Consider the following 25,921-nt stretch of genomic DNA (forward strand, 5'->3'; position numbering starts at 1 on the left):
ATGAAATATTCCCGTTCAACATTAAGTTGATTATGTGTCTTTATAGTTTCAAATAGACATTTGATTTTACGGTAAACAAAAGTTAGAGAAATGATTTCTCGATGGTAACATTTTATATAATTTTTAAGCTCTAGCCAATCTTTTGCGCGTATGTGGATATATAACACTTATTGAAAACTAATTCTATTTTTTCATAAATATAAATTTAATTTGTATGCGTATTTATTTATCATCTCATACATCTTTTGGCCAAATATGATTAAAAAAAACGTAGTTGCAACACATTATAATTAATAAACTAAAATATAAATTACTACCAAAAAATAAAATGTAAATTACTAATTATTTTAAACCAAGTTAATTTTTATTCTATTTTAAAACATCATTTCCCTCCGAACCAAAAAAAAAAAAAACTTTTATTTCGAATTTTCAAAATATCCTCATTTTGGTGTCTTCCCTCACTCCTGCTCGCAGATCTGGGGTCTCCGTCGTCTCGTATTTTCCCATCATTTTCTTCGCTGAATCCACCAAAGCAAGCTTAGCTTTTACTCTTCTCTTGCCTCAACCTCCTCTTCCTCCCTCCCCTTGTTCCTCTATCTGAAACCGCAAGCACCAGTGATTACCATTTATAAAGTTTCAGCTTTTTCTCATTTCAGCATTTCCCGTTTGTTTTATTAAGCTTTTTCCAACTTCAAAGAAGACTTGCATTTTCTTAGGTTTCACTGCTTGCTGCCCTATTGACAGCGATAATGAGTTCGCAGACACACAAGCACTCGAAAACCATGAAACCTTCTAATCAAACATCTTCGACTCCACCGTCTTCGAGATCTTCCTCGTCTTCTCTTTCTTCTCACCTTGCTATGGTCGAACTCAAGGGAAGGATCCTCACTTCTCTCTCGAAGCTTTCTGACAGAGACACTTACCAGATCGCAGTTGAAGACTTGGAGAAAATCATTCAAAGTTTATCCCCAGAGAGCATACCCATGATTCTGAATTGCTTGTATGAAGCGTCCAACGATCCGAAACCAGCTGTCAAGAAAGAGTCCCTTAGGTTGCTCACGGTGGTTTGTGCGTCTCACAGGGATTCTACGTCGACCCACTTGACCAAAATTATTGCCCACATTGTGAAGAGACTCAAGGACTCTGATTCAGGCGTGAAGGATGCGTGTCGTGACGCCATTGGGGCATTGTCGGCGCAGTATTTGAAAGGTGTGGGCGGGGGTACTGATAATGGGGGTCTGGGTTCTGTGGTTGCATTATTTGTGAAGCCTTTGTTTGAAGCCATGGGTGAGCAAAACAAGGGAGTGCAATCCGGTGCTGCTATATGCATGGCTAAGATGGTGGAATGCGCTTCCGACCCGCCCATTTCTTCGTTTCAAAAGCTGTGCCCCAGGATATGCAAGTTCCTTAACAATCCCAACTTCTTGGCTAAAGCCTCAGTCTTACCTGTTGTAGCTAGCTTGTCTCAGGTCTGCATATGTTTGAAATTAAGTTAGATCTTTTCATGTTAGAATAGTGACATTGGGAAAGCCCTTTTAACATAGGAACATAATAAAAGCGGCGGTGGCAACTACAGAAATGATGATTTTATACTCAGATACTTTTGTAGCCTCGCAAGATATGGATGGTTTTTTTATCAGAAAAAGGTTTCTTCGCATGTTATATTTTGATTGAAGAACGTGGTAGGAAATACCTCTACTTAACTTTTGTTAATCTGTTTGCATCTGGATTCTACTCGTTTGTTTTTTGAAAGTTGATCTTCTGTTCTGATTCATCATATCTATTTTTGGGTGACTCCAGTTGGGAAGTTATCGTTCTTTATTGTTTTCTTTGCATCCATCACCAAAGGAAAAATTTGTGCTATGAATTGCCATCAGACTATAACAGTTAGACAGATTTCTAAGAGTTAATTGAATTGCAGGTTGGAGCAATCGCACCGCAGAGCATGGAACATTTACTGCCCAGTATCCATGAATGCCTCACCAGTTCTGATTGGGCAACACGTAAGGCAGCTGCTGATGCTCTAAGCTCCCTAGCTATCCATTCAAAGAGCTTGGTTATGGATGGAGCAACATCAACATTGGAAGCACTTGAGGCATGTCGTTTCGATAAGGTAGCATTTGCAATGAGATTTCCTTATCATTAGTAGTCAAACATGCCTCCCAACATTCTCATTCAATTCTTTTAAATATAAGGTTCGTGCTTTGTTCCTCAAAAGGGGCTATTTGGTCTATCTTCCCAATTCTTGCAATAATTCTTATTTTTTGAAGGAAACTGTATTGCTAGGAAGGAATAAGACCATGATGTCCACTGTTCAGTGAAATAACGATGCTGAATAGGGGCTGTATATGACTATGTTGCAGTCACTCTGGTTATCCACTGCAATAATATCATATATCGTCTGTTTTTCTCCTTCAGAAGTTCTGCTCTTAAGATAGCAGCTTAGAGGGTTTGTTGTCCGGGCTAGAATGCTAAAGCTTTGTCAAAATTTCATTATAGAGCAACTAGGCAAATAATTGCATTGAAGTGCTCATTGACTCCCAAATCAAAAAGGTATTACTTGTTTTCAGATAAAACCTGTCAGAGATAGCATGACAGAAGCACTACAGTTATGGAAAAAGGTTGCAGGCAAAGGAGATGGAGCTACTGATGATTCCAAGCCCTTGACTTGTGGTAGGCATGCTTCTATTGTCGGACATAATCTATACGTCATGTACAGTGTTGCAGGTTTTTTCACTTCTGTTTTCTCTCCTAATGTCTTGATGGTGATAAACCAGAACCAGCTGTTTCATCAGAAACAAGTGACATAAAAAAGGTACATCTTGGAGAAAGTAAGACTGAGCCATCAGCAAAGGATTTATCACCTGGTTCTTCTAACTTGGATTCCACTGCCAAAGCCAAACCTGTCGGTATTCCAGAGAAAGCAGTTGTAATATTGAAAAAGAAACCTCCTACCTTGACTGATAAAGAGATAAACCTAGAATTCTTCCAGAAACTTGAAAGAAGGGGTTCAGATGATTTACCTGTAGAAGTAGTTGTTCCTCGTAGATGTATCAATTCTTCAGGCACAAACAATGAGGAAGAATCAGAGGCAAGTTTAAAAAGTTCAAAAGCAAGATTAAATTCCACTGGAGGTGTTTCTACTAATGATTTTCGTGGATCTGTTACCAATAAATATCGCATCTTAGAGAGAAGCAATGATGTAAATCCTAGAGAACAAAACTCTCAAGATTTTGCCCATGATAGATACTCTGAAAAGAAAGTGAATGGAAAAGAACTAAGAACAAAAGCACATGATACTGATGATAGGATTGAAATCAGTCAGAGGGAAAGTTCTGCTAATGTAGCAGGTTTTTCTAAAACTGATGGTCAATCGGAAGTCTCCTTCAACAACAGAGGAAACTGGTTGGCTATCCAGAGGCAGTTACTGCAGCTTGAAAGACAGCAAGCTCATCTGATGAACATGGTGCAGGTGCGCTCATTACACTATGGCATACAATTTTGCTCTAATATATGCTTTGTCAGTGATGTATCTTAACAAATTTGCAGGATTTTATGGGTGGATCTCATGATGGCATGGTGACTTTAGAGAACAGGGTACGGGGTCTTGAGAGAGTAGTTGAAGACATGGCACGGGATTTATCTATATCATCAGGTCGTAGAGGTGGTAACTTTACAGGGTTTGAGGGATCTTCTAGTAGACCCAGCAAGTATAACAGTTTTGCTGACTATTCCATTGGCAAGTATGGAAGAAGTGGTGATGGGCGTATCCCTTTTGTTGAAAGATTTGGCCAATCTGATGGAAATGCTTTGGGCATGAGGGGAAGAGGGTCATCTTGGAGGTCTGACACGTCTGAAGCATGGGATTATCCCGGGCACACTACATCTAGAAATGGCCAAATGCCCCCGAGGAGAACTTTTGGTGGTGGTTCTGTTGATGGAAGATCACCAAAGTCAACGCATGAGATTGATCAAGGGGGCAGCAGAAGAGCTTGGGATAAAGTTGCAATGCCCCTTCGGCTTGGTGAGGGGCCTTCTGCCAGAAGCGTTTGGCAAGCCTCAAAAGATGAAGCTACCTTGGAAGCAATTAGGGTTGCTGGGGAGGACAGTGGAGCATCTCGAGCAGCAAGAGTGGCCATCCCTGAAATGACTGCTGAAGCTCTGGTAGATGACAATATTGGGCAAGGGAAGGATGCCATCTGGACTTCTTGGACTAATGCTATGGATGCTCTTCAAGCGGGTGATATAGATTCAGCCTATGCTGAAGTTTTATCCACAGGTGATGATTTCTTGCTAGTAAAGCTAATGGACAGATCAGGCCCTGTAATTGATCAACTTTCAAATGAGGTGGCCTGTGAGATCTTGCATGCAATTGGACAGTTCTTGTTAGAGCAGAATCTATTTGACGTCTGCCTGTCTTGGATTCATCAGGTATGTCATTACGTCATTAGAATTTACCTTCCTTATATTCAACCCAAAATAAAAAGTCAAGCTATTGTGCCTATTACCCCATCATGTGACTATTTTCTCAAGTAACTCATTATTGAAATTGAATATCACTTTCTTCCCCAATACAGGTATAATATCATTTGACTCGCTTTCCTTGTTTCTTCTGTTCTTTGACTGAAAAACAATGCCCTGTTTCCTCAAAAATGACTGTGCCGTGTCTAGTTTAATCTTATTTGAGCAGTCACTGTATTATAATTTCTACACTAGTAAACGTCAACCGGGGAAAACATAATGCCCCTGCTTGTTAACCCATAAGATCATGTGGAGTGATAATGGCACAATCTCTACCACCCAAAATTATGATCACTCAACTTCAGAACTTGTCTGTCTTCTTTATTACTTGTCTGTCTTCTTTGGTTCCTTGGTGTTGCATCTTAGAGGCGCAGTCACACGAGACAAGCCTGGATATTACCATACCAGCAATCATGCCACTTGATTACGCCAAGAACTACTTGTGCTACCCACTGTGTGACATCTCACGTATGATGCCAATTCGTGACAGACACATCTCTCTTGGAGAACAATATAACACAGACACAGTTATAGATGAGCACAATAGGATGCATTGACCATCTAATTCTCATCAATGTATAGATTCTATTTGGAATACTTGGGCAGCTTGATGTCGCAAGTCAACTCTCGTACAGTTACAAAGAACATTGGAATGCTTCAGTTGTTTTGGCTAACCTAATCCTACCTTTTTGTAATCTTTATTCAGTAGACTTTGACCATGTTGTAGGATAGGATTCTTCCGCCATTTAATTTATAAGATGCTACTTTTATTTTTTTTTTAAAAAAAAATCAGATGGTGTCCTTGATTATTAATCTAATTCTGATTCAGAAATCAGGCAGGAATCTGTAATATTTGATTCAGGTTAGATATTAAAACTTTGCAATAAGATTTTTCTTTTTTTTTGTTGGTTTCATATTCCTCGAACCCTTGTAGAGTTGATTGTGTTTATCATGACTCTTGACTTGTCCGAACTTTATTTTATAGGAAATCTGGACTCATAGCTGTAAAGAATAAATACATACCTAAGCCGTCTTGTAGATGGCCTTTTCAGTCTCTATTTTAATTAGTCGATTGTTTGATGAACCAGTTTCTCTCAAGGGGTGACTGGCTGTGGTGCATTGCTCACTATTGTTTGTTATTTCCTTCGCCTCTTATCTGAATTTTCAAAACACACCGACCAAGGGAATACTAAAGTCTAGGTGATGTGTAATTTTTTTTTTTTTTTAATTTCACTCCTACCCCAATTAAATGCAACATGGGAAATGTGCTTTAATCATACCCGAGAGTAGGACATCTTCTACAACGGTTTTTTTTTTTTGGGTGAAATGTGCTTTAGTTACACCTAGGAACCCATATATTTAGGAACAAAACGAATCTGCAAATCTGTAAATCTGTAAATTGAGACTCATGATAAGGGGCGGAGGGATTAGTACGTGGTCCAGACTTCAAAGCATAGCCTTCTAATAAATTGAAGGGGTGCTTAGATTAGTCTAAGGTCCTGTGTTGGAATTAGCCTTAGTATAGCTGCAACAAAAAATATGCTTTTACTTCAAGGCGGCAACTTCAGATCAATGGAGCTCAGTAAATTATTGGTTTTGTGAACACATTCTATGTTAAATTTCTTCTAGATTAACGATTCAACATCAAGAGTAACGAATAGCTTGTTTAGCACAAGTGCTTCTTGCCTTTCAATACGTTGCCGCTTCCTTTCATTTTGTATCATTTTGTTTTCATAACTGCTTAGACAGTTTCATATGGTGCCAATGTCAGCTCAAAAACGTAAGCTATCAATTGCGGTTATTGCGATGTTAGAAGAGTGGCTTGTCTGGTTATTTATTTCCTATACCTTGTTCCTGTACTGCTGCTTTTGGTTTCCTGCCTTTCCTGTTCGTAGGAGAAAGTTTCTGAGAGCTGGTCTATAAGAAATTTGCAGATAATACCTATATAAATAAACGTATACCAGGACCTCATGTTTGTGATACTTATATCTCTGGTTCATGATTGGCTCTATCTACAAATTTCTTGTAGACTTGGAGTTCTACAGATTTGAGAATAGCTTCTCTATTGCATATAGCTTCCAAATATTATTTAGAGACTTAAATCTGATGCTAAAATCTATCATGCTCAGTTGTTGGAGATAGTATTGGAGAATGGCCCCGATACCTTCGGGATTCCCATGGAATTAAAGAAGGAAGTCCTGCTGAATCTACATGAAGCTTCTTCTTCAATTGATACAGCTGAGGACTGGGAAGGTGTGCCACCAGACCAACTCTTATTTCAGTTAGCTTCAGCCTGGGGAATCGATCTGCAGCAGAATGACAAGTAGGTCCTAGATTTATACAGATATCGAGACCATTTGTTGTGAACATCTGGCAAGTTTTGATCACATGAAGTGACTTCAAAAAGATCCTGATTCGTGAGAATCCATTGCATGTTGAGTTTTGGCTTGGGGTGATTTCCTGGAAGTCTTTGGATTTCGAATATACGTCAAATAGTAATGTAATTCTCCTGAACTCTAGGACCATTCAATTTGTGTATGTTTTTATTCACGGTACAAAAGTGCAATATATGATAGCTAATTTGCTTTCATTTAGTCTTTTAGTTTATTACTTATTAGTTGTGTATACGGCGTTTATTTTGAAGAACAAACAGAAATTTAGATCAATAATTGAGAATGTCATGAAAATAATTATTTTATGAAGTGTGTGTGTGTGACGTTGAAATTCAATTTCCACGTAACTCTTCAATTTTCTGAAAATCAGAAACACAATGATAATTTGATTGCCAGGACGCAAAAGAAAATATTATTCTAAGTAAAAAATCCATTAGTTTAGCTATATTCATTGTGATCCTCTCGATTGGTTTAGTATTTCAATACTTTTCATAGTGATAAATATTACTCTTTTGGTTCTTAATATAGGATTTAATTTTTAAGTTAATTTTAGTTTTATATATAAGGCTTGTTTATCCTATTTATTATTTTTTTTTCTAAATTACTTCTATAGATACTTTCTCAATTATAATCAAATAAGTAAAAGAAGGAGAATATTAAGAAGGATGATTATAGTGCTTTAGGAAAAACATGTCGTATTTTTTATAATTAATTAAATTACCTAACTTTTTTAATTTAATCAGATTAGTTAAATAAGTCTTATATTAAGGACCAGAGCAGTATTATGCTCTTTAGTGTGGTGAAATTAATGATGTTGGTGACAACAGGGAAACGTAAAATGTATGTAACCAAACTATTATGATTTAGGGGATGTTTGGCAATATTAAAAAATACTTCTCAGAAGCACTTTTCTACAAAACGAAGCAAACTCTTCCACATATTTACTTCATAAACCATAAAAGTACTTTTGAAACTATGGTTTGGTTTCCATCCAAACACCTCCTTAAAGTAGGCTTACAAGATTAGGACTATGTACATAACTGCGACTGAAAATTCAAATACCAAACTTTAAAACAAAAAACGAAAAAAGAAAGTTAAATAACAAGCTAACCTAATAATTAGAACTATAAAACAAAATCTAATTTTTTTTTAATGAAATTAAAAGTTCTAACAAACTGCCTCCACCGCAAGTCTCTTCGTGATATCTCCACAATTAGTTGACCCAAACGTATTCTCGGATACATCGATTGAGCAGGTTTGTTTGCCCACACATGCCTGCATAATTGTCATGTAAATTAAGTTAAATTAGTTATTGGATTAATTAATCTTTAAATGACTACATGCATAAAGCATAAAATATTCAACAGGAGAAAATAATGTGTATAAAAAAGGATTATTACCTTCTCTATAGTTGAGAGAGCATTTTTGCTGCTTTCACAAGTGCCTTTATTAAATGAACCGCATTTGCCCTGAGGATCTCCAAAAACTGGCAAATTTAATGGCAGAAATAGGAAGACCTTGGCAAGATAGTTCTATTGTGTGGTTCTCATGGGCATTTCCACAAACAGTTCCAACACTAACTGTTCTGAAATTCACATATGATGGGTTTCCTCCCATCTCCACCAATAAAACTAATGTGTTGTCACCGTCTTTAAGGAATGATCGAGGAACATGGTAACTAAAAAAGCATATTTAACATATCGTTTAGACTAAATTTGGATGGTTGGGAATTCCCTTCATTTAATGAGAGAGAAAACTGACTAACCATTTTTGTGTAGGCTTTCCACAGTTGTAAACACATTTTGTGGCAGAATATTCACCACGATAATCACAAGGATCATTACTGCAACCATCTTCTGCAGCTAAATATGCAGGCCAATAACGACCAATGTTATGACCAGTAACCCAAACAAACCCTTTTCCAAGTCCTTCTAAGGGGGTGTTTGGATAAAATCAAACCATAGTTTAGAGAATAGTTTCTGAAGAATAGATTTTAGGAAGAATAGATTTTGTAAAAAAATGATTATGAGAAGTGAGAGTGTTTGGATAGTTGTTATCAGAAACACTTTTTATATATACAAATTACTAAAAAAGGTATAAGTTAATATGATAATTACATAAAAAATAGATTTTATGATATATTTTAATTTGAAGGAATAAAATTTTTAATAATATATTTTTTATCAACATAATTAATAATACATAAGATAATATAATTAATAAATAATTAATATGTGTATATATATTTATAAGATATAAGATTAAATATGTTTATAAAAAATAATTGAGGGGTGTTAAAGTCATATTATTGTTGAGATCTATTCTCAGGCTCTCCCTCGTACTGCGTCTGAAACAATAAGAAAGAAATGAATAATTGGGAAGAGTATATCCTTGTGGGCAAAAAAAAACAACAAGGCACATATCCCATAGGCTCTCACACTCTTCCTTTTTTCCCCCAAAAGCAGAAAATTTTTGCTTCTGCCAAAACCATGATTTTGGTTTTTTTTATGGTGTTTGGCTGATTTTTCCCCAAACCATAGTTTGGGTTGGGTCATCAACCAACACCCCCTAAATCAACCACCACAGTCTTTTCCAAGATGCGCCTTGAATGTGTGGTCTAACACATAATTTAATTTCAAAGATAAATAAATCAGTTTCTATATTTGAATAATTGGACTAACTAAAGAATATCATAATTTGTAAATTGTCAAATACCTTGTGCCAAGTGAAGCTTCCGTTTGTGGATAATTGCCTTGATGCCCATTTTGTGTTAGAATTAGACTCTGCGCTGAAGAACTTTTTATTCCAATCATCCAACCCAATTTTGTAGTGCCACTTGTGAGAAGATAAATCCTTGATAATTGTCTCATCACTTTTCTTACCAATCACCTCAATCAGTCCAACCAGACTAGTATGCCATGTGTCAAAAAATGACCCATAATTCTATTCAAATAAAAGAGACACACAGTTATAATTAAATCAAAGTACATAGTGTTGTATGTACACAAATTTGCACTAACTAACATCAATATGATGATAATGATGATTACCTCAAGTCCAGTAGTGACACTAAGCAAACTAATCACATCTCTTCCCTTTATTCAACTTGATCTTGAATTCAACCTCGTCATTATAAAGAACACCATGTTTAGCCCAATGTGTTCCTACAGATCCATCAAATTAACACAATGTTAATGAAACCAATCATAGCTTATCTATGAGCAAATGAAGTAGTACAAAGCAATGTTCCTTTTACCAATATGCTGTCCATTGAGATATGCATAAATTACTTGGTCACTTGCTTTGATTCTAAGAGACATATCATCACTCCAAATAGGATCATGTTTGTCAAGATGAAGGCTATTATCAAAGAAGAAAGAAAATTAAAGATTGTTAGGCCTTCAAATTTAGAATAGTAAATGCTTAGAACAAATGAAAAATGAGAAAGGTGAGTAAGGCGAAGTGAGAATGATTTTACCTGGTGATGTACCAAAGGTTGTCACTAACATCACTAGTGACTTCCTTTTGATCAATGAGTTTGTTTGCAGAAGAATGAGATTTGCCCTCGAGAGCATCATGAATATTCTCGGGCCTCCACGCCCACTTCAATGATTCTGGCTGCTTCTCAGCTTCGTTTGGCCAATGTTCATTCAGAGGTTTGAACATTAATCTAATTAACCACAAAGAACAACATCTGTCAGATTCTTTGCAATATAGTAGCTAGAGGTGTAGAGAATAACAACAAGCTTTATCCCTATAGGTAAGATTAGCTACATAGATAGTGCAACGCCATTATGTTTTATCAATAACTAAATTCTTAAATAAGTTGTTAATCAAAAGGTCTCATTTAAAGCGTTCTCTTCAGTATTCCTATGCCTTTATTTAGAGGACTCAAAAAATGAGTGTACAGAAAATTTAAAAAAAGGAAAAAAGAATTCAAATGTTGTACAGAAAATATCACCTTTGCTGTGTTATACTCTTCAGTTTGACCATCAGGAAGAATGCTAACGGACCAGCAGGAACTGTATATTGCTTTCCGTTGAATGTGACTGTTGCATCAGAAGTAGTGTTGCTATTGCTCAAAAACACACTTGATCATCCATTTGTAGCATAAACTGTGGCCTACAACATATATTTTCAGCATCAAACATTATTAACCACCTCAAATCCCATAAACATATGTACTAAAAATAGTGACAATTAATGAATGGCTCTTCTTTATTTAAAATTACTTACCTTGACAGAATTACCAAGATCAGTTTCTTTGATATTGCTATAGACAAGGTTTTTCTCAATTGATTTCAAAACTTCATGAAGTTCCTTGAGATGATCCCATTTTGGTTGAGCAATGTTTCCTGCACATAAGTGAATCAAATTATATATATTACATTCATTTAAAGTTATGTTGATCAAATAAATCAAATTGATTTAATGGTTACATACCAAATTCATCAAGTGGAGCATCATAGTCATATGAGGTTTTAATGTATGGACCACCGGCAGTTCTACCAAAGTTGGCTCCCCCGTGATACTGTAACAATAAAACCGTATTTAATAAATCATAATAATCAATTTTATTTTGATATACTACTATTTAAATATATTGATATCATTTACCATATAATAGTTTTGCAAAGTTCCTCCAGTTTGGTAGAATCTGGCTACACCATATGCAACATCTTCAACTGTTCTGTGAGGATCTTGACCACCCCAACTTTTGAAACTTTAATAATCATAAAAATAAAGAAAAAATTTGAATGAATTAATGATAAATTAAAAAATTTAAAATTGAATAAATTAAAGTGATTTGATACTTACCATCTTACCCAATTCCCAGTCCAAATCTTAGGACTATTGGGATTATTAGGTGTAAATTGGTCACAATAATAACCATTACATGTGTTGATCTGATTAAAAAAAAAAAGAAATCAATCAAAAGTATAATTAGAAAGGGATAATTAATTTGAAAAATTGAAAACAAAAACATTTAATTAAATAATTTTACCATCGGTTGAGGAGCATCCCTTTGCTGACACATGATCCGTGGAACTCCAATATTTTAAGATTCTGCCATTGAAGCACACCAACCTAGATACACTTTTCCAGCATCTCCATAAGGATCCATAACATTCCCATATTCATTCTCAATCTATTAATTACCAAAAATAAATTAATTTGGTTCAATGATTCTGTAAAAAATTTAAAACGATGAATTCGTGAGCTAATATGTGTGTGTGTGTACCTAGGCAATAATAATGGGACCACCTTCTCTTCAGTGATCTTATTTATAATCAATGTAGTGAAATTTGGCATCTCATTCTGTGAATCCAAATAATAACTTCGTATGAATAATTTTATTATGGTAATACATAAAAATAATCATAACAAAGTAACGAAAAAGTAATTAGCTAACCATAAACACATTATTTGCGGTTCTCTTCTCATTACCAGGCAAATTATGCAACCACACAGGAAAATCCCTAAGAAAGCCAAAAAAAAAAAAAATAGCAAGAATTAAGAATTATGATATAGATGATTAAAACTGAAAAATTATAAAAAAGGTAATTACTAATTAATTAAGTAATTAAATATACCCGTAGTTCCATTCAGCACAAATATAAGGACCAATACGAAGAATGGTCTTTAGGAATCTAATGAGATCATTGGTACAGTTCGATACGAAGTATTGAAAATAAGGGATACGGATTATGATTGGGATTGAGAAAATAATATTTAGCATGAGAGATTACTTATTACATGGGATTAAACAAACTCATGTATGTGAGATTGGAAAATACCATAGGAAGAAGTGATATTTTTCAATTCTGCTTTCATGGGTTTGCCTAATCTCATGTAACAAGTAATTGCTTATGTTAAAATCTTTTTTAATGATTTTTTTTATTACAATCCTAATACCTATCTTTTATTTTTAATATTTCGTACCAAACAGTTATTCCCAGAAAAATCATATTGACGATGAATTGGTTCGTGAGCATTGCAAAACACGCAAGTCTCTATGGTATTAAGCCCTCCTTCTTTCGCTTTTTGAATCAAAACAGGCCACATCTGCATGATCAGCAAACTCATATTATGAGCAGTACTAGTACGATCATTTGCATTAAATTTAATCAGGAGAACAAAGATTCCCAGATATGAATAGAATTATGAGTAGAAGAAGGGATGGAATATTACTTCAGGTGTGCTTCTGGGATAATGAATTGAGCCAGGAATAAGAATCCGACGTTGGCCATCGATGATGATGGCTCTTCCATCGTGGAAGACATTGACAGAAATTGCTAACAGAAAGAGACTTAGCAGAGAAAGACAAAACAAGATTTTGTGAGAAGCCATATTGAAATGACTTGGGGAAGAAGAGGATGGTGTGGAGTATAGATGGAATTCAAAGAAAGGTCAAGATTACTTTATATAGGAAAAAAGAAAGGTCAGATTATGCAGATGTTTATCTGCTCTTTAAAATTTGTTTTTTCTTTGGATGAAAATAGATATATTCTAGTTTATTACTATCTTTCATCACCTTATGATATTTATTGGGGTGGATTAGAAGTTAACAGATCAACAGAATCATTAATTAGATAATCTTGATCAATAAAAAAAATCTCATGAACTAATTTATAATATAACTTGAATTTTGAAAAATATCCATTTTTTTTTCTAGCTTCTTATCATCAATAATCAATAATTGGATATAATAATTAATAATTTTTTAGTGCGATTATTGTTTGCACGTACTTCTCCTACCTACTGTCAATTCTTTTTATTTAGTAAGGGAGGAGCATAATATGTATTATTGAGCAAATATCCTCTTAAACTTTAATTTCTTAAGTTGAGCTCATAATCTTATGAAAAAAAACTTCTGAATTATATGTGGATAATTTTCTAGGATTTTAAGTCACATGTAAATGCATATAAATTGTCTGTGACTGTAATGTAGTGCTGCCTCTAATCTTTAATATAAGAACCGGTTAACTAATTTAGAAAAATAAAAAATTATTAAATTACTTAATTACAGCATATGTTACATGATCTTTTTAAAATACTTATGTGAATCATTTTATTATTTATCAATTTATAAGTGAGGCAAATTAGTTTGGAGAGAAACAATATATACAAATAGTTTAAAATAATTTAGTAACTTTCTTAATTTTTTTCAAATTAGTTAATTATGCCTTATATTAAAAATAAGGAGTAGTAATATTCCGGTGTTTTGTTATTTTGGCCATAAATGGAGTATTCTTATTTCAATGTCAACGCCGCTCGACATGCTTTCCTAGTTAATGTGTGTTTATATGCGTGCGAGTCTTTAATTGCATTAAATTTAAAAAAAAGGAAAAAACTAATTTTTAGTTATTTAATTTTTAATTTAATTCCTTAACTATGACTCATTATGACTTAGTTTTGAACTTTTAACTTTGATAGTTCTTAACAATTTCTTTAATAAACTAATCCTTATTATATAGAATTGGGATAGGGGTGTTTGCACTTCTTTTTCCCCCCCATTTTCTCCACTTCCCATCTCAACCATAAGATTACAATTTGAACAGTCCAGATTTCTTATTTTATAAAATTATGAATATAATGTTAATTTTTGTAAAAAATAAATAAATAAAACTGAATTACCAAATTTTAGTTATGATAATTTAAAACAATAATAAAAATATTATACAAAATTATATTTCATATAATATGAAATCTGACCAGTTTGAATTTCAATCTTAATGGTTGAGATGAGAAGTGGATGAACATAAAAGAAAAAGAAGTGGAAAGACTCTTCTTTCCTACAAAAGTCGTACTGAGTCATCATTCAATCATCTTATGTGGCAAAAAAATACAACTAATATGACTTCCAAATAAGCTACAGAGTTCATCAATCATCCTATGTAGCAAAAAATACGGTTGATATGGCTTCCAAATAAGCTACAAATTTCATCCTCCTTATCCAATTGATTCGTGGCCTAATTTATAGTTCAAAGCATGATTTCATGCAGTTCAATACGCAGAACCAAAAGAAAAATAATCATGAGTTAATGGATAGTCGAATACTTCATATTTCATTGGGTGACTTTTCACACCTAGTCATAAAACAGAGCCATGATCCTCATAATTCATGGTAGCATTTCATTGGCCATCCATGTTCTCTGCTCCATGAAAAGCAAATTGCTCAAAGCCTGAGAGCCATGTCATATTTCTCCTTTGCCATGGTTTTGCAGTTTTTCTTGGTCTCTGCCGTGTGACCTTAAGACAGAAGGGGGAGGCTCTGCGGGTGAGACCACATTTTGAAGCCCTGCTTTGAAGCCATGCAGTAGTTTTTGCCACACGTTACGAGTTAAAAAGGCTAGGAAGTATATTTGAGAAAGTTAGCCATAAATATGCCTGGAAAATCAAAAGATTAATTTTTGCTTTAAAAAAAATGCAACCTTCAATTTTTAACATAAGGAGGAGATGATTAATTTATGAATATTAAAAAATTAATTTAATTATTTATAATAAATAGATTTTGAGTTTTTTTAAAATATTTATTTAAAAAAATACTCTAGCATGTGACATGTTCATTAAATCTTTGAGGAGAATTAAAGTTCCAATATTCTCAGAAGCTTTTCTAATTTTATTTATAAGTTATTTTTAACATATTTCACTTAAATTAAAAAAAATTTTAAACTTCATTAATTTTTATTTAAAATTTAACAACTTTTTAACTTTATTCTTATTTAATATATATTATATTTTATGTAAATAAAATTAACACTATAACAAATAAAAAATAAAATTATACATCCATATAAATATTTTCTCTCACTTATAATATATCTTTTGGTTTTGTCTAGTTTGATTGGTCTTTCCGCCGGATGCCGCCTTCAGCCTTTAACATCCTGAGGCTTAACAAAGCAGTACAATCTTCCTTGGTATTGGGCTTTCTTTTCCAGTTGTTCATATTCATGCTTCCGCTCCCATGGGCCGGTTAAATCACATGCAAATTATTTTCATATAGCTATTAGGCCAATATCATTTTATTTCAAAGATTTTAGTATCTAGATTATAGTTTAAATATTCTTTTTCCAATGACTAGTTTAAAGCGTATCAATGCTGGATTTAATATAATATCCGGGGTTGACATATTAACTTCATTAGAAAATAATTTTTTTTCTTAATTTCAGCATAAAGAATAAAAGAAACATTAGATAGATGCCTCCTGCCCACATTCAGTGATTGACCCTGCCTCAAAATTAGATAGCCCAAAAAACAAATTAGTTATTGTTGAATAATAATAATATAAGTGGGGGGAATCATTTGATATCTTCCACAGAATTTTCTAACACAACAAAGATCAAAGAGCAAGTCAGACTTACAAATATGCCTCAAAAGTTTGAGTTCAGAAAGGAAATTTCCTTTCACACATCTAATTGATTCATCATCCTTGCTTTCTGTTTTCCTCAATACTCAATGGCATGCAACAGTTGAGAGTAAGAGGGGGGGGGGGGGAACCTAAATCAACTGGTGAAACAGTCATCAAATATAACAGCAAAAATGAGATTGAAAAAGAAAGCCATTATAGGAATTGTTTCCCACCTGCCACTGAGACACAGGAAAAAGCACCCAAGGAACTCAACTGAACTCCCATAAGTTGAATCTCAAACAGAGATCATCAAAATGGGATACAAGTTGCAGAACGAAAGGTAAAAGTATGCCTCAAGATTATGAGAAACAGGTGGGACAGAGGAGGAAACTTTAGGAAAACCCTAAAGAAAAGCCTCCATTGTTGATGGTTTATGTCGCGCAGCTATGACTCAAAACGCTTTCATGGCTGAAAGAGAAAGGCGATCTTAAGGGCTGCGCTTATCCACTATGCAAATCCAAGACAGTCGAATAAATCAAGACTATTTAAAAACAATGGACGTTGCTGAAAACGAGTTCACGAAGTTGAAGTCAGTTTCTCGCTAACTTGTGAATAATGAACTGGTTAAGAGATTTAAACATCCCTCAGATTCCATTTCTCCTCAATATGATTCAGTCCACTACTTTTAATGTTAAAACAAATCGTCACAGGGATTCAGCTGTGGGAAAATAATTTCTTGAAAGAATCTGCAGATGTGAATGGCAACACACTGCATTCGAGCAATCAACCACCCATCAATTTCTAAGAGTGGGAAAAATGACGAATTGTTAACTGTATCTTCACACCCAAGAGCAGAGCAATCATACGAACAAAAACAACAGTTAGACGCAAAATGAGGTTTGCATTACTGCAACAAAAAACTTCAAGCCATGAAATCAAGCAAAAATATAATCACTGAGCTTGATTGACAGAATTTACACGAGAGAAGTTAACAGCACAACTAAAAATCTTTCTTTACACGAAATCGAACTAATCTCCATCGCAATCGAATACAGATATGCCACCTAGGTTTTCGCACATGCTCCGCCTTGGTTCGGCACCGAGAAGAAGGGATGGGTTAGTCGGGGTATTTATAGGAAGCCGTAATGGCTAGGTTACCGGTTTAGCCCCTATCATTTTACTTAATTGCGTTTTAGTCCCTACATTTTGCTTAATTCCGTTTTAGTCCCTATCATTTTGCTTACTTCCGTTTTAGTCCTCCCACGGGTATGCCTCCTTCACCCGCGAGTTGGACTCAGCCTAGCGAAAGCGTTATGTCTAGTCTCCCTATGACTCTTCCTTTGTCTTGTGTCGGTGGGAAATTGCAGGCCCCGTAAAACTACCAACCCCTGAAAGAGGAAATTGTACAAAGAAGACGTTACAGGGCGTTTCTTTCTGAAGGTGAAAGAAGATTCCAAGCATGGAACCTCTAAGGAAGAAGCAGCTCAAGGTGGGAATACGTCTTACTCTATTGATGTTCTTCGTCTTGGGTGCTTCAGCTTGGACTGGTGAAATCCATGGCAGGGTTGTTTGTGATGTCTGTGGCGATTCTTCTATTGGACCTGAAGACCATATCCTCGAAGGTCCCCCCCACCTTCTCTCTTCAATTGGCACTGTCTTTCATTTCGGTGTCTTTTGGACTGGGTTGTCCAATTGGATTTCTGATTTTGTACCGAAATTGATTTTCATTTTAATTGAACTGCATTGTGTTTTTCCTCAACTGATGGACTCAGCTGATGATCCTGCCTTTATAAGCTTGCTGAAGGGCAGTTTCGTTATATATGGACTGTGGAAATAGGTTGGAAGAGTCTCTTAATTTAGTTTTGTACCATCTGTTTCATATCAATCATTATTGCAATTGAAGTTTCAGCCTTTCAATTTGGTCACCCCACTGATTTCATCTGCAGTCACAAATAGCTTATTTGATCTTAAGATTTGTTGGATGCGTGCGATTTCTTCAATCTTATATTGGCTTTACATGTAAAAATTTGTTAGTAATGCTGAAGTAGAATCCGTGCCATAAGATGGCTTGGTGTTTTACTCGGTTGTTCTTGCAAGCCTTGATGAAGAATTTGATAGCCTGTTTTAAGCTTGCTGCTTTGCTGGAATGACATAACTTTAGTTTAACCAGTTACCATTCTGACCAATCCGTTCAAGCTAAATTTTAATCATTGGCATGGCCATACTTCTTTAAAAGAAATTTAAAAATCGATTCACTGACTGATTAGTATCACGTCGCCTTTAGCCCAATGTTTTAGTTTGTGATTTCCAAGGATGGCAAGGATTGAAGTTCGGAAGGAGCTTTGTAATAATGTTCTTAGAGCCTTTCTGAATCATCTGGATACAATTCTAATAAATTATATTTCACTTTGTCAAAACCATTTTCTTCGCATTCTCTTGCAACACAAGTGCTATTGTTTTGGGTCCCATTGCTGCATTCCACGCAGGCAAGTTCAGGCAGAGAGGTATGAATGTAGTAGATTGCCTTACTGGCCCTACAACTGACTTCATTAGAGTTAGCATTGGAGCCCCTTGAGTGGTGAATATTTTCAAGACTAAACTTGTCGGACCTACCTGTTTTCGACAGAGGATGTGAATCAGGGAAAGTCTTTGTGTCGCTTTATTTTGCTGTCAATAGTTGTCTCATTATGCTTTTGATGGGTTTGATTTATTGAAATAACTTTGTTCCTATTGTTCTCTATTCTAGGGCCAAAGCTACTTGTAGTAAGTTGTAATCTCCATGATTTTACATTGGGAAACTAGGAGCAGCTCAAGGGTTTTCCTCACAACCATCTGATTCATTTTCATTTTTGCAATTGGTGAAAAACTATTCAAACAATCTGAAAATCCAAAACTTTCAAGTTTCCATCTTAAAATACCACTTATGTAACTGTGATCCACACATTGTGGGGTCTTGGCAACCTTGTACGTTGATTCTGCTACTTGAATAAAATTTATGTTGACTCCAGCAGCTTGAATTGATTTTTCTTTTTAACCTGTTGTATTTGAATTCTGATAAGCAATATTATCACATTTGAACCAAGTAATTGATTTGGTTGATTCTACTCATCAGTTTGATGGCACAATTCTATCTGCCCCCCTGGATTATAATTGAAGGGTAATGCAACAGAGGTAATAGCAATGTGATTGTCCTCTGGAGGTGAAACTAGTCCCTTTCTTCAGCAAAACAAATGAAAAATAAAATGCATTTCAAATGCTTGATGCGACCTAGGATTCAGATTTGGCGGATCAATCCATAACATGATTAACTATCAATATTCTGTTGGATTTCCTAAAATGTGACTCTGACTGCTTTGATGCAGGTGCTGAGGTTGCTGTTCTTTGCATCACAAAGTCTGGGGAGGTTCTAAATTACCAGGCATTCACAGACACTAGAGGGATTTACACTGTTGCCGAGACAATGCCCGAGAGCGATCGTTGGGATGCCTGTCTTGCTCGTCCCATTAGCAGCTTCCATGAGCACTGCACCGAACTCGGCAAGGGCAGCTCAGGGGTGAAGTTCAGCTACAATCACCCATCAGGTTATTCCCATACAATTAGAACTTTCGTTTACCGACCTTCTAGCCTTCCAACCTACTGCATTTGATCTGCCCTGGCCTTGCTACAAACCTAATGGTGACCATACTTGGTTAAACTACAAGGAAAACTAAGGAGTACATGAGCAATTCATGCTATACTATATGCGCGCGCGCGCATACACACATATATAGAGTGTTGTCTGATATTTATTATTACTGTAGAGCCTAGTTGAAATGAAGGTGTGAACTGTGTGAGTCTATGACCAAAGGACTTGTGAATGACATTGTCATTGACAGTGACAGTGGAGCATGTTCATTGTAAGGAGTTTGAGAAGTGAACCATACTGTTTGTAACTTATGAATAGTTCTTCTTTTTTTAATAGATTTTATATTATATATTATGAAATTGTTCAGTTTTCATGTACATCATTGTTACTGCAGTGAGTATTTTCGTGACATCCTTGCATAATAGCAGGTGCAAGGCATTGTGAAGGAGGTCATGAATAATAACCTAACTTGTGTGTGTTTGGATATCTGTGTGTTAAATTTGATCCATTTCCAAAACAAATGCAAGGAATTGACAATTTTGAAGAAGGTTAAGTGAGGTGAGGCATTTATCTATATGGTTAGTGGAGTGGTTCGTTAATTAGGTATTTGCGTTTATTGGATGTAAAATTGTAAACTGTATTCTCAACAATTGGGATGGCAAATTCCATTGATTTCTAAGTTCAAGAAAAATTTAAAATCTTTTCCTCAAAGTGTTCAGAGATTTCCTAGGGTCTGGGTTTGCATACAAATTGTTTGCTAATAAAGTCTTTACATCAATCAATAGTGGGATTTGAACATGCGATATTATGGGTTATGAATTACCCTTTTATCAAGTGAATCAACTTTTATTGGCGATAGAACAGAATTATATAACCGGTAACATTATGCAGCCAAGATGAAGGCCAAAACAGAATCAACACAAGCAAGCAGACCAACGAATAAAGGAAACAACCTCAAGCCCATATAACCAATGGGAGTTGCGTCTAACGAAAAGACTAGTCCCTCACAACGTAACGAACCAAATTCGAATTTCTGTCAGGAAGATGCCCATATCAAGTGTCCAACAGTGCTTCGAATAGGATTACCTCTAATAGGAAGATATCTATGTTTTGGGGGGAGAGGAAAAACTCAAGCCCATACTTGTCACCAAACACTGAGAGTCCAGCTTGACTCCGTCGAATTGAAACAAATAGGAAAAGGCATAGAATTAGATAAGATGAATCTTTCCCCCCTTAATCTAGTCAATGTGTTGGCCCAAAAAAAAAAATGATAATCTCATATTTGAACAAAATCAATATCAATAATATTTTATAAAGAAAATGACATAAAAGGAAGTTGAAAATTGTAATATTCCAATTCGGTAAATAACAAAAATGTCATTATATTAAAAAGTTTGTTAACAAGTTATGAATTAACAAATGTATTGAGAATTACAAGTTTGATAGCTTTTTTTTAAAAAAAAATTAATATGAGTATGTTTTAGCCATTTGATTATATTTACAAAATATCAAATCAAGCATCACTTTCTTTTTTTAATGTTATTTTCCCTACTTTATATTATAAATAGACGCAAGAAAAAAATTGAGATAATAATTATTTACCAAGTTAATAATAAACAAATTTTATTTTGTCATTTTAATTTTTTTTTTAAAATTTATTTTATTTTTTATATCAAATTATAAATCCATATTCTTCACCCGAAAGAAAACCAATGCCGGGAGTCTGAAACCCTGGCTCTGACTGGCAAAAGCGAAGGGCTTTGGTGAGGGAGAATAATATACAGAAATGGTTGTTGCCAGACAGATGAGAGGATGAAAGTGGCGGTGACGCTGAGAATTCGTGGTGGGTTCCGTCACAAGGCAAAGTCTCCGTCCTCAACCCTCTTCCAACCTCGAACATCTGTCCGTCAGGGTGGAGGCGAGGGGGCGACGGTGGAGGGATACCACTAGCTCGGAGGGCGAAAGGTACAAATTAAAAAAATTTGGAAGAACTATAGTATTTGGGTAAATAATTTTGCTTCTGCAGCATTTTGAGAGATATTTTCTTTTCTCCCGGTTTATAACTAGAAAAAGCCTCATTTTATGTATGAAAGGGCAATTTAAACAAGCCTACAGCGTGGGCGCTTCTTGTCTTCGGTATTTTAACATCTCTTATGTGGCCACCATTTTTCGAAATCCAGTTTCACATTTCTCCACCATTTCTCTGAAATCTCACTTGCAAAAAGGGCACCTTGTGGATCTCAAAGAGCAATTTGTCAGCCTTTGTAACAAAGGATACATTAAAGAAGCATTTAATTTCTTTGTACCTAAGATATGGGAAGAACCCAATCTGTTCTCTCATCTATTCCAAGCATGTATATTGAGAAAGTCCATGCCCTTAGGGAAACAACTCCATTCTTTGATAATCACATCCGGGACTTCCTCGGACAAGTTCATTTCCAATCATCTCTTGAATCTCTACTCAAAGTTTGGAGACCTGCAGACAGTTGTGACTTTGTTTCATCGTATGCCCAAGAGGAATACAATGTCATGTAACATTATGATTAAAGCATATCTTCAAAATCGTGATTTTGAGAGTGCTAATACGTTGTTTAATGAAATGTCAGAGAGAAATGTTGCAACATGGAATGCAATGGTCACAGGATTGACCCAGTTTGACATGAATGAGGAGGCTATGTCATTGTTCTCAGAAATGAACAACTTGGGTTTCATGCCTGATGAGTACTCCTTAGGTAGCATACTTAGGGGATGTGCACATTTGGGAGCTTTGTTAGCAGGAATGCAAGTTCATGCTTATGTGATGAAATGTGGGTTTGAGTTTAATTTGGTTGTGGGAAGCTCTTTAGCTCATATGTATATGAAAGTGGGACGCATGCAAGACGGAGAAAAAATTATCAAATCAATGCCAACTCATAATGTTGTTGCTTGGAATACACTTATTGCTGGAAAAGCACAAAATGGGTATGCTGAAGAAGTTCTGAATCACTACTGTTTGATGAAGATGGCGGGTTTTAGGCCTGATAAGATTACTTTTGTGAGTGTGATTAGTGCCTGTTCAGAGTTAGCCACCCTTGGTCAGGGAAAGCAAATTCATACCGAAGCAATCAAAGCAGGAGCTAGCTCTGTAGTTGCTGTAGTTAGTTCACTAGTTAGTATGTACTCCAAATGTGGATGTCTGGAAGACTCTGTCAAAGCATTCTCAGAATGCGATGAACCAGATGTTGTATTATGGAGCTCAATGATTGCTGCTTATGGTTTCCATGGGGAGGGGCAAGAAGCTATCAAACTCTTTCATCAAATGGAGCAAGAAAAATTACAAGCAAATGAGGTAACATTCTTGAGTTTGCTATATGCTTGCAGTCATAGTGGACTGAAGGACAAGGGGCTCGAGTTCTTCAATTTGATAGTCGATGTGTATGGACTCAAGCCTTGGTTAGAACATTATACCTGCATGGTTGACCTACTCGGTAGATCTGGTTGTTTGGAGGATGCTGTGGCTATGATACGAGAAATGCCTGTAAGGGCTGATGCAATTATATGGAAAACATTGTTATCTGCATGTAAAATCCACAAGAATACTGAAATGGCAAGAAAAATTGCTGAAGAAGTTATTAGGATAGATCCCTACGACTCAGCTTCTTATGTTCTTCTCTCAAACATTCATGCTTCAGCTAAGAGTTGGCAGGATGTTTCCGAAGTGAGGAAAGCCATGAGAGACCGGAAGGTGAAGAAAGAACCTGGTATTAGTTGGGTAGAACTGAAGAATCAAGTTCACCAGTTCACTCAGGGTGGAAAATCCCACCCAATGTCAGTGGAGATTGATTTGTATCTAGAAGAACTAACTTCAGAAATGAAGTTCCATGGCTATGTCCCCGATACTGCCTCCGTTTTGCATGACATGGATAATGAGGAGAAAGAATATAACTTGGTACACCATAGTGAAAAGTTGGCAATTGCTTTTGCTTTAATGAACACCCAAGAGGGTGCACCTATAAGGGTGATGAAGAACCTGAGGGTATGCAGTGATTGTCACGTTGCCTTCAAGTTCATATCCAAGATAAAGAATCGAGAAATTATAGTGCGAGACTCTAGCAGGTTTCATCATTTCAAAAATGGCACATGCTCTTGTGGAGATTACTGGTAATTGCCTGATTCTTTCTTCTCATGGTTGTACAAGAAGGACAATAATGGATTGGTTCTGGTTCGAGACATGATTTGTGGAGATTACTGGTAATTGCCCGCTTGTTTCGTCTCATGGATGAACTTAAGAAGGACAATGCTGGGTTTGTTCCACTTCACTGACCTGATTTGCCTAGTTGACTCTTGGCCTGCAAGGACATCACTGAAACTCTTATTTATGCACTCACTCAACTCAATGCTGCTGATGAAAATTTTCAGTTTGTCTGCAATTTTGTTATTGGGGGGAAGGGGGAACCTAAATAACTCATTCTTTAAAATATTTTAAATATTCTCTTTTTAGTCTCATCTACATATACAAATTGGAGTGAAAGCTTATATTGCTGAATTGGACATTGTTTTACTGACGGGGCAGAAGTTAACCAACACTTATTACCCTCTGTCCGCAAAAGGAGAAATTTGGCAAAAATCTTGAGTTTTTTAAACGAGGGCTCTTAGTCAGGGCTTTTTTTTTTTTTAAAAAAAAAACAACCTCGAGTAGAATTTGGAGATGCAACTAAAAGAATACAACTTGTCTGACGCACCATTGTTTCCATCAAACATATTTATTTTGTACAAATTTAAACTCAGTAATAATTAAAATGCTTTCACAGTCATTCATCTCATCTAGATCCGTAGAGGTCGTTACCAGTAAAAACGTCTCTAAACAAGGTTCCTGTTTGAAAACTAAGACTAAAACGATGTGCTAGTGACTAAAACTTAGATTATCTGCAAAACTTGTAACGAGTTACTTCCTTCAAACCATAATGTAACGGCCGGGACAATATGACGATGGAGAAAAAGAATGAAAAGAATGAAGTAGAGGAAGCATCTGCGTATAAAAAATGACCACTGACTCCTGAAATAAGGAATCATATATGGTCGAGTTGGAACGCCAAATTTAAGCATATTTATCATCAAAGTAATAAATGTGCGAATAAACCTGTGAGGAGCACTCATGGCACTCTGTCATGATAGAGGGCTTCTTTGGAGTGGGGCAAATAAAGATATGGTATGAGAATGGAATAAAGAAAATTTGGTAAAAAATACCCATTTAGAAATTTAATTAGTTAAAAGGATTTAAATTTATACAGATACAACTATCTTAAACAAGTACAACATATCTTTTACTGTATATAACATATTTTTCAATAATATGCAAAAGTCATCAAAACAACAGATATGTTACATATAGTTGAAGAAAAATTACAATAGTTGTACTTGCTTAAGTTTAGATTTTTTTAGTTTGTAAAATTTTTAAACATATATTTTTTACCAATTTTCCCATGGAAGGAGTGGGCCAAAAGGAAAGGATTTGAAGGACACAAGTCACACAAGGAGAGGGTGCTGTGAGAACAGAACGTGGATTTGATTTTGCAATCCTCTTTCTGCTGATTCTCTCCCCTCCTTTTTGCTGGTTCTCTTGCCGTCCTTCCTGCAGCCTTCTTCATCACTCTGTTTGCATGTCATTTTCTGATTCTGCCTTGTTTCGGAACTTCATGCTATTTGAACATTGTAAGCAATGAGTATTTGACAAAATCAATATGTTCATTCAATTACGTCTGGTGTTAATAAGCTAATCTATACACATGGTTCTTTCGTTAAAAGCCAACCAACTAGAGAGAACTGTTTGGGGAGGGGCAAACAATCAAGAGGCCAAGTGAAGCATCTCAATGTGGAGCCGTAAGGATATTGATCCTTGTGAAGGATACATTGTTATGAGTTTTACATTGGGTGAGTTTCTTTAAAAGAAGGACTTTATATAAGGCCTTGGGTTTTCCAACTTTAATAACTAATTTTTAAGGTGTGGTTCTCTCAGAACATTTAAATATAATTTTGTATTTTTCATGATCC

General features: G+C 35.4%; 3 protein-coding genes, 2 non-coding genes and 1 pseudogene across 5 annotated transcripts; 3 read left to right on the top strand and 3 right to left on the bottom strand.

The window, feature by feature from the left end:
- Positions 1-631: 631 nt before the first annotated feature.
- Positions 632-6,889, top strand: LOC114719000 (microtubule-associated protein TORTIFOLIA1). Its single transcript, XM_028904452.1, has 6 exons — positions 632-1,469; positions 1,922-2,113; positions 2,571-2,673; positions 2,778-3,472; positions 3,550-4,431; positions 6,651-6,889. The coding sequence occupies exons 1-6, from the start codon at positions 750-752 to the stop codon at positions 6,846-6,848; spliced, it is 2,790 nt and encodes a 929-aa protein (XP_028760285.1). The 5' UTR covers positions 632-749; the 3' UTR covers positions 6,849-6,889.
- Positions 6,890-8,081: 1,192 nt separating this feature from the next.
- LOC114718992 (beta-galactosidase 7-like) lies at positions 8,082-11,988 on the bottom strand (annotated as a pseudogene).
- Positions 11,989-16,259: 4,271 nt separating this feature from the next.
- LOC114719003 (small nucleolar RNA Z266) lies at positions 16,260-16,356 on the bottom strand. The gene has a single exon (XR_003737878.1). It is a non-coding gene; the product is annotated as a small nucleolar RNA Z266 (small nucleolar RNA).
- Positions 16,357-16,904: 548 nt separating this feature from the next.
- Positions 16,905-16,981, bottom strand: LOC114719004 (small nucleolar RNA R21). Its single transcript, XR_003737879.1, has one exon. It is a non-coding gene; the product is annotated as a small nucleolar RNA R21 (small nucleolar RNA).
- Positions 16,982-17,596: 615 nt separating this feature from the next.
- LOC114718995 (uncharacterized) lies at positions 17,597-20,257 on the top strand. The gene is made up of 2 exons (XM_028904448.1): positions 17,597-17,888; positions 19,629-20,257. The coding sequence occupies exons 1-2, from the start codon at positions 17,726-17,728 to the stop codon at positions 19,910-19,912; spliced, it is 447 nt and encodes a 148-aa protein (XP_028760281.1). The 5' UTR covers positions 17,597-17,725; the 3' UTR covers positions 19,913-20,257.
- A 1,462-nt stretch (positions 20,258-21,719) lies between these two features.
- Positions 21,720-24,431, top strand: LOC114718935 (pentatricopeptide repeat-containing protein At2g41080-like). Its single transcript, XM_028904374.1, has one exon. It carries the CDS (start codon positions 21,978-21,980, stop codon positions 24,033-24,035), a length of 2,058 nt encoding a protein of 685 aa, XP_028760207.1. The 5' UTR covers positions 21,720-21,977; the 3' UTR covers positions 24,036-24,431.
- Positions 24,432-25,921: the final 1,490 nt, after the last annotated feature.

Source organism: Neltuma alba, unplaced genomic scaffold (assembly GCF_004799145.2).
Source record: "Neltuma alba isolate B1F8T4 unplaced genomic scaffold, ASM479914v2 tig00011881_pilon, whole genome shotgun sequence".
In the NCBI taxonomy this organism is placed as follows: domain Eukaryota; kingdom Viridiplantae; phylum Streptophyta; class Magnoliopsida; order Fabales; family Fabaceae; genus Neltuma; species Neltuma alba.

Coding starts and splice junctions, on each gene's coding strand:
- LOC114718935 (XM_028904374.1), top strand. CDS start 21,978: ATGAAAGGGCAATTTAAACAAGCCTACAGCGTGGGCGCTTCTTGTCTT.
- LOC114719000 (XM_028904452.1), top strand. CDS start 750: ATGAGTTCGCAGACACACAAGCACTCGAAAACCATGAAACCTTCTAAT. Junction 1,470..1,921: donor TTGTAGCTAGCTTGTCTCAG/GTCTGCATATGT, acceptor ATTGAATTGCAG/GTTGGAGCAATCGCACCGCA. Junction 4,432..6,650: donor GCCTGTCTTGGATTCATCAG/GTATGTCATTAC, acceptor TATCATGCTCAG/TTGTTGGAGATAGTATTGGA.
- LOC114718995 (XM_028904448.1), top strand. CDS start 17,726: ATGGAACCTCTAAGGAAGAAGCAGCTCAAGGTGGGAATACGTCTTACT. Junction 17,889..19,628: donor TGAAGACCATATCCTCGAAG/GTCCCCCCCACC, acceptor GCTTTGATGCAG/GTGCTGAGGTTGCTGTTCTT.